This window comes from Eucyclogobius newberryi, unplaced genomic scaffold (assembly GCF_026437365.1).
Source record: "Eucyclogobius newberryi isolate DKJ021-1_F unplaced genomic scaffold, fEucNew1.0.hap1 SCAF_6, whole genome shotgun sequence".
In the NCBI taxonomy this organism is placed as follows: domain Eukaryota; kingdom Metazoa; phylum Chordata; class Actinopteri; order Gobiiformes; family Gobiidae; genus Eucyclogobius; species Eucyclogobius newberryi.
The window spans coordinates 36,888,893-36,901,194 of NW_027316278.1; the positions used below are offsets into that span (position 1 = coordinate 36,888,893).

General features: G+C 40.3%; 1 protein-coding gene across 5 annotated transcripts in view; it reads left to right on the top strand.

Annotated features, from left to right (window-relative positions):
• Positions 1-203: 203 nt before the first annotated feature.
• smtnb (smoothelin b) overlaps positions 204-12,302 on the top strand; it is a 120,915-nt gene continuing 108,816 nt past the window's right edge. For all 5 annotated transcript variants that reach the window (XM_072434217.1, XM_072434216.1, XM_072434221.1 and 2 more), the window contains exon 1: positions 204-479. In XM_072434217.1, the coding sequence (XP_072290318.1) occupies positions 429-479 (51 nt within the window). In that variant the 5' untranslated portion in view covers positions 204-428. The remainder of the gene's footprint in view (positions 480-12,302) is intronic.

The following is a 12,302-nucleotide window of genomic DNA, read 5'->3' on the forward strand; positions in this document are numbered from 1 at the left end:
CTGGGGGGCGCCACTTCACACTCGTTGCAGTCAGGACCGGTCGGGACCGAATGCTGGCGTCCCATGAGCGAGACGAGGCCGGGGCGGAGCGGTCTGGAGACATGGGGCGGGATTACACCTTCACTGCTTGGGAAATGTGTGTTCAAAAAGCCGCTAACGGCCGAGTGTGGCCCGTGTGCTGTCTGACACTCAGAACACTCAGAACACTTAGAACACTTAGAACACTTAGAACACCCACAACCTCTGGAGGAGCGGAACCACTTCACATTCTCTGTAGATTTTGGCGAGTTTTCGTCTTCAGCCTCGTCCTGCGCTCATCCAAACAGACAAAAGGACAGAGAGAGCCACAGGTGGACCACGCTGCTGAGTTTGACCCGGGGAAACAGGGATTTGGCACGGTTTGGCACTGGGTCAGGAGCCTATTCAAGATGTCTGGGGAAAGTTATTCCTCGCTGGACGAGTCTTCTCTCCGAGCCTTGGTGAGTAGCTCCATGCTCCTGTTCCCTTTAGATCACAGCAGTGTTTGGCCCGAGCAGAGCGCAGATGAGCCAACAGGTGGACAGCAACACTTCCACATCCAGTCACGTAGAAGTTTGTGCGAGGTGTGTTTAAGGTTTAAGGCTCCCCAAACATCCTATTTGTTGAGACTTTAAAAATAGACTGATTATAGACCAGATTTAGACCTCGCTTTGACCTGCGTCCTAGTGTTGGCAGTTTAAAATGGTAAATGGCCATTTTCATACTTTTACACACACACACACACACACACACACACACACACACACACACACACACGTATATGTATATGTTTATATTTATATTGGGAAACTGAACTACCTTGTTTTGTTTTAAAATGTTATAATTTTCTACAAATTGGGGCTTTCAAAAACACAATGGTGATGGTATCAGACCACTAGATCATCATGGCCTTTAGGGCTGTTTGTCTTTAGTCATTTGGTCTGTCAAATTTCATATTGGGATTAGAAAGATTATGGACCACAGCAAAAAGGAGTAGGCTCGGAGGGATTTCGTTTGAGAAATGGGAGTAAATTGTTTCCCTTATACTTAAGAAAAGGAGGTGGGATTAGTTAAATTATACTTCTACCCACTCCTTTCTTTAATTTACAGCTCTTTAGCCCTTGTACAACATTTTTCATTTTGACTGTCATTTGTGACATGACTGGGGACTTTTTTGTTTGTTTGTTTGAAATAAATTCATTCAAAATTGTGAACTGTAAGTTTAACGTGCCATTTCACACTTGTGTGAACTGCAGTGATCTTGTGGTTGTGTTCTTTTAGTCAAATACCTGGTCTGATCGATAGAGATACTTCATAGTTTTGAGATCTTTTGCCAGCACGTTGCTCAGTTTTAGTTGATTAATCAATTCACAGAGCATGTCATTAGTCGACTCCACCTGAAGCTTCTGGGAAATAGTGAAATGCATTCATTCTCAGTTTGCTGAGAGTTTATAGGATTTGTCCATATCTCTGTACAATATCAGGTTGACTGACTGTAATGTAATACAGACATTATGACGGCTTTCGTCATCATATCCTTAGTTTGAAGAGCAGATTTGTGACAGCTCAGTTCTGAGTCAGAGGAGTGCAGTGTGTGGGACATACTGCTCACACTGGCCACTGACTCACCTAAGGTTACAACGGTGTGCGTGTGCGTGTGCACGTGCGCGCCAAAGCCAGACCTAAAGCTCTCAATTAAAAATAAATAAATTATTAACAACATTTTAGCACAGATAACGTGCGCCTGCACAGCCCATGTGCCGGGTTTAGTCAGATTTGTTTATAGACCTGTAAATAGATTTGTAATTGTATGAGTGTATGCAGTGTTTGTACACAGTGAGTGAGTATTTGACCTGCACATCTGTAGTTGACTGCGTAGCAGACGTCAGTATGTGGCAGTGTTGTCTATGGGGCTCTAAAATGACCACATTTTTACGCTTCACACTTTAATGAACTCCTCCTAAGCTCATATTTGGGGAAATCATCTACACAAGCGGGGCATAAAAGTTATCCAAAGATTAATCTTGGTCACACATATTTCTTTGGAAAAACTTTATTTTACCATTTTATGTCATGAAACTGACCAAGTAAACACATTTTTACAACATAATAAATTGTGGACGTTTTTGTTAAAAATATACCACGTCGTCACAAAAGGCTTCTAAGGGCCAATTTTAAATAATATAATAAAACATATTTAATATTTGAGGTTGAAAAATGTTTTTTTAGAAGGTTAAAGGTACCCTTTATAGTGGCATATAAAGGGTATTGTTGTTGTAGAATTACAAATTTGATAGATAACTAAACAAATCTCAGGTTAAAATGTGACCTTTCCTGAACAGAATGATCTTTATCTTTATCAAGTGAGTGTAAGACTGCATGTAAATATAAAGTAAGTGCTGTAAGACGTCTACAATAGAAGTGTACTGCCATTGCTAATGAACAGAATTCACAAACAAAGGAACTTGCTTTGGTGATTCGGTGCAACATAAAACAATGAACAATGATAAAACAACCTGTATCAAACAAAGACAATTTAAATCTGCTATAGGATAAAAAAAAAAAAAAATAGGCTTACTATGTACACAAACCTTACAGTTGAATTTACAGATGTAGTGCAGAAAGTGAACAGTGCAGTGAGTGATCGATTAAATTATAGTCTTAAGTGTTCATGAGTCCAACGGCAGAGGGAAAGAAAGTTTTTCTCCCTCCATAAGAACAGTTTCTTTAAGAAACAGAATTCGATTCTGTGAGGACGGCATTATATATAATGCTGTCCTCACAGAATCTAATGTATGACATCACAGTGTCCGTGTACTCATCTAAACTATCTGTGGCAACTCTGAAAACCTCAGGTGAACCATGGCGTGATCTGACGAGCCCAGCGCGGCTCGGGCCACGGCGTGGAAGGTGTTCTGGTGATCCAGTGTGTTCTGTTCTCTGGTCGGGACTTTAATAAACTGTCTGTACTTTGGTAGTTCATGGCTGAGATTCCCCTTGTTAAAATCACCCCCAGAATAATACACAAAGAGTCCGGGATGGTCAGTTCCACACTCAGAACCTGGTCCATTTGAGCGCGATGTGCATCCTGCACATTCGCTCTCGGCGGGATGTAAACAGTGGCCAGGATGAATGAGGCAAACTGATGTGGAGAGTAGACTGGTTTGCAGTTAATTAAAAGATATTCCAGAGCAGGAGAGCAGTGTTTGGAGATCCTAGTCACATCTGAAGACCAGGCGCTGTTGATGTAGAAACTGACTCCCCCGCCTTGTGATTTTCCCCGGAGAGATCTTTCTGTCGCTCTGCTTGGAGCAGCTGGAAGCCCTCCAGCTCCTGGCCGCAGTCCGGAACCATCTCGCTGAGCCACATCTCTGTGAAGCGCGAAACAGAAGAATAGTCTCTATTTCGTCTCATCAGCAGCACCAGTTCATCCAGTTTGTTGGATAGTGAGATCACGTTAGAGAGGCGTACGTGTGCCGCGTTTCCTCTGGTGCACGAGAGCCCCTGCTCGTTTTCCCCTTCTGCAGAGTCTCACGTTCTTTGCTAGAAGGACTAATTCTGCAGCAGATGCTAAAAAAACTGGAACTAGATCTTGTGGTTCTGATGGATAAGAGCTCTTCACGGGTGTAAGAGCACGCTGACACACAATTTACGAACAAAAATGAACAAGTGTTCCTGTCAATAGCATTGCTGTTTCTCCTTTATAACATGGCACAATGCTACAGCGGAGGGTGATGTCTTCAGTTCATCTGCATAGAACACAATTCACGTTGAGGAATAATCTCAGACTGCTAGTCATGTAAGATTCAGAGCTCGGCTAAAACATAACGTATAGACCAAAAGAAATACATTTGCTTGCATTAAATTTAAGAAGATTCTGTGCAAAGGCTAATTCACTGTCAGCTGTCACCAATTTTGTTCCAAAGTCTGAATGAGATTTTTTTTAAATGGAGGCATAATCTACTTGTGGTTCAAAACGTCATTTCAACGATATTTATTTATCAATGTGCCAGTTCCTCTAGGCACTGTATGAAGTACCTTGCCGCTCTTTATTGCAGTCTTGCCCTACACGTTTGTGCCTTTCCACCTCTCCAGTGGCGGATTGGATTTTCCCAGAAGAATCCATCCGAAGAAAAACATTCGAGCTCAAAGATGGGCAAACGTGACAAGGCGGCCTGTTGACCTCTGCCTTAGGCGGGGTCCCAGGGCATTAGTTCTCCCCCGTCTGCTTCTTCGTACTGCCAAGAGCTACAGACCGAGCCTCCTAAATCACATGTACGAGCACAAACTGTTTCTAACGTGAGAACAAAGTCGGGTCAAGTGTTTTCTTCCCATTTTAATGACTTGCGTTGAGGAGTACATCTTGCTTGGAACATACATTATGAGCATATTAAAGACCTGGTGATCAACGGTCCATCATTTTATTGGTCACACATTGTCCAGTGATTCAAGTGAAATTTAATCAAGAAAAGAAACGTGGAGTTTATCTTTCTTTATGTGTTGTAATGAGTAATCCTGCATAATTCTCAAAACTTTTGGTGTTATCCATGAGACTGTTTTTAAAGACTACAGGCCTTTTCAGTTATCAGTTCTGCAGTTTTGAACAGGAAGTCAGTGGACCTGTTTTTATTACTAAGCCGTTTTAGATCAATGTTGCTGTTTACCATGAACAAAATTATCTATGTTTTACTTTACTGTTTTACTAAATGCCTCGCTCCACATTGCTCTGGTGAGGGTCTTTTTGCACTCTGCTGGAATTTTATAGATAACACTTTTGTGATTTTACTTTTTATAGTGTTCTAAAATGATCTTAATGCAAAGCAACAGTGCAAAGTTATATAAACCAGTATATTGCATAAAACTTTATTTGTTTAGACATGACACACAAGCACTTCCCGGACTGTATTATAATAACAAAACTATTCTCACCAACAAGGCTTGATCCAATACTAAAGTATTACATGGCAAGTATTGCAATATTGTTCCCATACCAATACCAGTTTTACCTTTTCACTCCACCTCAGTTTATACTATCAAAAATGAAATATATGATTTAAGTAAAATATATACAATGTATTTGAAATTTTGATGTACATTTTCCAAAACTCAGACAAAAAAATCAGATAATTGTTACTTTTTGATACCTCAGTCGGTATTAATATATCAATATTTTGGTTGAAATCTGCCCATCACTAGAGGATCACCTCAAAAAATGGGGTAAATGCGTGAAGGAAACAAAACAAATCAAAATGGAAAATAAAATGTTTATGAAGAAATTCAAACGTTGTAATACATGCCACTGGAACTGTCACTATAATAGTCAGCCAGTCTGGAATCATTATTCTTTTTTGATTGGCAGACTATTCAAACAACAATACAATATTCATCTGATAAATCTGTATGCCACCTGAGGCCCTCTGATGTATAATGTGTTTGAATTCAGAGCAAAGAGAGGTGATCAGATCACTCTTCTGATGTAAAGATATGTGGCCCATAAAAGTGATGATGTGGGCCTTTGGCAGATTTGGCGTTGCACTTAGTCGGACCCGTAGCGGCTCAGGCTAAATCCTGGCTCTTTGTTGTGACAGGCCTGGCTCCTCTGCTGTCAGCCTGTCCTGTGTGAAGGCTGCTTTTGTTCAACAGAAAACAGCCAGTGTCTAAGGTTTTCATGTGACCCTGATCCTGCTGCATTGTTCTGGAGCTTAAAGATTCATTGTGTACATGTTGTAGGACTGAAGCATAACCAGTATTATATAGAGCCTTCCTGGAGTGATGTGTTTAGAATCTGCGCACACAGCCTGGTACTGATGTAAACACTCAATCCCATTCATTTCAATGAAGCAGAAAAATAAAAGTTTATCACGATTTTTGTCAAACTAATATTATGTATTGCAGTGTTTCCCAACCAAGGGTACAGGCACCCCGTGGAGTACACGATCACTTGCTTTGGGGCACTTTGAAGGATTTCAGATTTAAAAGAAAGGGTTAGGCTTAGGGTTAACCGTAACCCTTGAATAGTATTTCAATATGCACTGTTCTTTGCCATACCTGACATGTCTAATATTGTGTCTGTAGGGTCAGAGTCAGATGCACTATATGAAGATGCTTGCATTTCTACTGTTTCACTCCAATATTATAAGAAAGAACTACAATAATTTGTATAGCCAACCGTTACATCCTGATTCCTTTTCCTGAACATTTCCTTTGCTGGCTGTTGTCTCTTGTGTGCAGCGGGGCATTCTGGGAGCTGACCTCTGACCTGCTGAAGGTTACCAAAATGCCACATATGTTCGTGCTGATGTTTGCTCTAACTTGGTGTCAGGAGTTTCCACTGGACTCCACTGTGGACAAACACTGCTCGCTGCTGATGCAGTGGAGAGTAGCAGTTTAAAAGAGGCTAAAATTGTATATGCGAGCAGCAGAACTGATTTTTATTATTATTGTAGGTAGACAAGGGTCAAAATGAGTCTGGCAAAGGTGAATAGACTTTAAAGAGAAGCTGTTGGATTTCCACTGGATGACATCATGCAGTGGGATCTTGGATTTTGAGTTCTTGAGAGGAATACGGTACATTCTAAATAAATTATCAACATTACTCTTAACATTGGTGAAAACACACATTTGTACTTCCTGTTATATTGGTGATATTGAAACTAATTTAAACATTAAAGAGATCCATTTAACATTGAATTAAATTAGCTATATGGTTTAGTAAAACCCCACAAATGCTACATATGTTTAACTTTTTCCAAACAATAAAACTGAATTCTATTCACTGGTTTAAAAAGTGAACTGAACTGACCCACTTCGAACTCTAATGCAAAATAATGAGGTCTGCAGAGCTTTCTGGTGCGGGTCTGTAGGCAACTTGAGGAGGTGGTGGGAGGAGAATGGTGAGAGGAAAAATGTTGAGTAGAGGGGAATGGCTGTATGAGACTGGATGATTTTAGGCCATTAGAGACAATGGTTGGAGGAGGTTGGTCTGGGGAGAATGTTTAGAGGCCGATGTTTAGTGGGAGAATGGTTGGAGGTGCTTGATTGGGAGAAATTGTTGGAGGTGGCTGGTTAGAGGTGGAGGTGGAGGTGGCTGGTTGGAGGTGGCTGGTTGGAGGTGGCTGGTTGGAGGTGGCTGGTTGGAGGTGGAGGTGGAGGTGGCTGGTTGGAGGTGGCTGGTTGGAGGTGGAGGTGGAGGTGGCTGGTTGGGGGGAGAATGGTTGGGGGGAGAATGGTTGGGGGGAGAATGGTTGGGGGGAGAATGGTTGGGGGGAGAATGGATGGGGGAGCTTGTTGGAGCCTGATAGAGGCGGTTGGAGAAGTACAGCACTTCAGAGGGTGCAAGTCAGCCCTAATCCCACACACTACATTCAGCCACAGTCCTGTACATACGCCTAATCCCCTCCATGGCGACAGCGCAGGAGCATTCCCTCTGCATAATCACTTTAATATTTGCTAAACAAAGAGTTTATTGCAGGCAGAGGTTAAGTTTGTAGCAGGCTTTATGCTAAGGAAATAAACTTGAATATTGAACATTTTCTGGTAAAACTCAACTTTCATAACATTTTAAAAGATTATTATGTATTTGTCAATGGAATCTAAGAAGAAGCAGAATACTTATACAGATCTGAACCACAGTGAGAATCTTTGGGAAGCTTATTGAAACAATGTCTTTTGTTGGTGTTGAATATATTCTTTTACAATGTCGAGTATATCATTTATAGAAACATATATTAAAATGGGAGAAAAACACAAGATCGTTATAATGGCATTACCCTATCAATGTTCTCTTCATATGTTCACTTTTGAAACTTTAAAAACTAATTGCGTGAGCAATCAATCTTGATGATTATTCCGTGTAATTGTTATCTATAACATAAACAACAACTTATTGTGACCCCGGCAAAACGAATGTTACATTTTCGTAGTAAAATGAATGGGATAGTCTGTTGTTCCAAGTCCCTGTGTACAGCCCTTCTAAACACATCACTCCTGAGTCCTGGCAGGTCTGGAATATCACACAGTATTTCAATGAGGAGAGCGGCTGTCAACACAACCCTGCTGCCTCAACACTTATGGTTGATAGATTAATAGAGGAATATGTTGAGGCAAAACAAGTCTGCGTAATCTGGGCTGGTGTTTTTATTAGCTGACTGCACTTGTCACATCTTGTCAGACACGCAATGTTCCGTTCGATAAGTTATAATCTACATTCTCAGACAGTGCATTGCAGGCTGGGGCTGAGTGCAGCTTGTGGAGCACAGGTTTAGGTGTGATCTTATCAGTGTTGACACCCGGAGCGTCACAGTGAAGTGCACAGACCTGCTGGACCAGCCGGTGTCCTACTGCCCTTCTATCACCCAGCTCAGAGCAGGGCGGGCTCTTCTGAGAACCCTGGCCCCTTCCTAAACTCTGGACCAGCGCAGTCTCCAGCTGACCCTTTGCTAAGTATGGAAGCTTAGAACATCCAGTCTTAATTATACTCTGCACCTTTTATTTTAGATCGCAATCGCTAGAATAGTTAATGTACTTGAAGATAAATCAAATTGAAATGGCAGTTTAATTGATTGCAGCAATTTATTTTAAATTCTATTTTAAACTACACGTCCATTCGCAAAGAGGTATTTGGGCTTTGGAGCATCGAGATGAACATTAGGCAACGGGTTTGCTATGCTAATAGAGCCATGTGTTTTGTAGTGAACACAATTTGACAGCCTGAAAGTCTCAGAATGAGCCCGGTGATGGTTTTGTTATTTGGTTTATAGACTTAAACTGCACAGGAGACTCCTAAAGTTTACCTGTGATGAAACTATCCTGAAAATGTAAAGTGGGTTTCTGTGGCTCAGTGCAAGATCCTCTGTGTGCTCTGGTTTCTACTACCACTAAAAAGATGTACTGGTGTATGAATGAGTGTGAATGACTGTGGGACCACACATGGAAACTAGCCCATGGCTAAAATCTGGTGTTTACAGTACGTATTTCATGTATGTTCATTAACATGTACTGTCCAAAACAAATAAACAAATTAATCATGTGAATGCAGCTAAATACACTGCTTGTCCAAAAAAACAGTAGGCAAAGAAAAAAGAGGCACACCCTCTAATATTTGGTTGTACTACCTTTTATCCTCTGCAGCACACATTCACAGTGGCATAATTTCAATAAGCTTCTGCAGTATTAATAGGTTTATTTCCATCCAGTGTTGCATCCTTTTTCACACAGATCTTGTATTGATAATGGGAGAGAGTGACTACAGTTGAAGATCATCAACCTGCAGCAGTTCTCCAGTAGGAAGAGGACCTGTTTGTTTAGTTGAATTCAAGTGGCCATTTTTATTATGGACATGCAGTGTACCTCTCCAGTTAAAATGGGCTGCTGTGCGTGTGGCTTTGTGTCTGATGTCCCCTGTGTCCCCTGTGTCCCCTGCAGGACCCTCTCCCCGGTGAGCAGCAAACATCCAGTCTGTGTCTATTACTGTGTACTTTCACTGTCCTGTCCATCCAGCTGACAGATGAGACCCCAGGGAGCTCTTTTATGATCCCACACACGAGAAAGGCTCTATGCTGAGGGCCCTTGAGAGAGAGTTAAATGTCACTCCCATCGTTAAGAGTGGCGAGCGGAAAAAGGACTGTGGACTCTCTCTGGGCAATGAAGGACAGGACTCTTATAAATATTGAAGTGTATTATTATTGTTTTTTTAGATTTTTAATGATACTATGGCAGCACCAGATTATTTATTTATTCTGTCCATATGATATATATATATATATATATATATATATATATATATATATATATATATATATATATATATATATATATATATATATATATATATATATATATATATATATATATATGAATTTATTTTATGCATGCCTATTTTAGTTGTGACATGAACATGACACAAAGAGTAAGCAAACTAAATCAAGATCTACAATAAAGAAAATAAAAGTTATAGCTCAACAATTGATTCCCACCTAGTCCATAGTCTGTTTCCAAATGTAATTTTTTCATGTTTTTTTGTAATGGCCTCCTTCTTTCCTGCTGCTAGGAGTACGCTCCAAAGGTATCCATTTATCGTGTCCATGGCTGGAGTTTTGAGGCCCAGATACATAGTTCTGAAATCAAGTGGGATAGTGGTTTCAAGACTTTATTGATATTTCTGAGCAAGAGGACAGTCCACAAAACATGCTACAGGTGAGCCTCCTGAAAACCACAGTTTCTCAAGCAGTTAGAATTTCCTTGTGAATAGTGACCAATTTGATTTTGGTGTTATGAAGAAACCTGTCACAACAACTGGAACAAAATTCCCTCCAAACATGTACTTTTGTGGTTCTCCATTGCGATGTACATACTGTCCCACTCTTTCGCTGTCAAAAAATGACCTTCTCTTTGTCTTATCTTTCTCTATTTTTTTTATATACATTGTGGCTGTCCAGATTTGTAATGCATTTTATACAATTATTTATATATTATTCATCTTGAAAGTTCTGTTTTGTCTTAATACAAATGCAAGTCAGAGGGCTATAATAGTCATTGCTTTGTTTAATTTCTTGGTTATATAATCTCCATCCATCCATTTTCTACCGCTTGTTCCCTTTCGGTGTCGCGGGTGACTGGAGCCTATCCCAGTGACTTCGGGCCTTAGGCGGGGTACACCCTGGACAGTGGCCAATTCGTTGCAGGGTCAACACAGAGACATTACAGACAGTTCACTCTCACATTCATTCACTAGGTGAATATGTGTAGTTCTTAGGACTAATTTAGGATTAAATGAGTTAAACCTGATTTCAAGAGCCTGAGTTAGTCCTTGCATTTTCAGTAAACTGACTTGAAAATGTCCTATATCCTGCTAAAGCGTGAAACGTTTCTTGTATCTTTTTGTTTCCTCAGCAAAAAATAATATACTTTTTAGTTGATTACTTTATTTGTGAAATTTGTCTTCACAGTTGTACATTTTAGAAGGATGGCAATTTCACAGAAAAGACTAGCATCATAAACCCCACATAGAGTTGTGTGACATAACAACATACAGATGACATATATTTTTTTTTCTTTAGTATTTTTTGGCTCATATGCTTTACTAGACGGGCCAGTATCGCGTCAAATAGGGACGAGAGAAATCAAGATCAACATACAGCACATTGTCAAAGCCGGAATCTAACTCGCGCTGCAGCTCACAGGGGTGCACACGTGCTACTCACTCAGCCACAGAGCTGCACAGATGACATAAGTCAAGTGCATATTAGAAGAGAAGAGCAGGACATGTTTTACAGTTTGTTCAGAATGTAAATGTCTGTAGGGATGAGACTCTGCTGTTACTTCTGACCTGTATCGTCGTCCAGAGGGCAGCAGAGTGAAATAACGCAGTGGATGAGAGTGGTCCTGTGCTATCTTCTGTGCTTACAATACACTTTATCGCCAGGGAGTCTTTTTAAAAAGTAAAAATTCTCATGTAAATGCTTTTCCTTTTGTTATTTTCAGGTCTTGACCATTTTGGTGTCAAAGTATAGTTTGCAGTTTGATGATTACGTTATGAAACTTTTAATTTTAAGTATTCAAATGCAGAAAGAAAGGCACCAATGGGGTCAGAAGTGAACCACTGGTGTTGTGCTTCCTCGTGCACTGTGATCACTGTAAACACTGTCAGCTCCAGCCGATAAAACGCGCAAACAGGAAACTCTGCCCAAAATATCCTGTCCTCTTCAGCTGATGAAAAGGAAACCTAAATATGAGGCATCATGGATATTTTTAGACTATAGAGGCTTTTCTGTACATTTATCATTTTCTCTATTGCAGTGGGATGCTTCCTGCTTTAGCCCTACTTGAAGAACAGTTGTACACTACATTCTATCTAGGTTTGAATTTGAATTTGAATATTTTCTGAACAACAACAGTCTTTTACTTCTAAACATATTAAAGGTCCAGCTGTACTCTATTTTTAAAAATGCAATAGAGGTAAATCTGTTTGGCCCTAGTACAGATATATTTTAAAAGCAGTTATCCGGTTGAAAATGAGACTGATATATCTAATCATTGAGCGTTTTATTCTTTGCGAGGCAGGAAGTGCGCTGTTTGCATGCTAGCTGTTGTTGGCTTTACCATGGTGACAAAACATGCTCTATTATTGAATGGTGTGAAAAGTGCTTAGAAATGCTTCTATTATGTAAGTGTGGAGCGCTGCCCAGTTTATGGTGAACTAGTTATTATGATGTATTTTTTGGTTTGAAGTATGTGGAGGACTTGAGCGATGTCTAAAGGTAATGTAAGGTAGCTACTAGACTAAT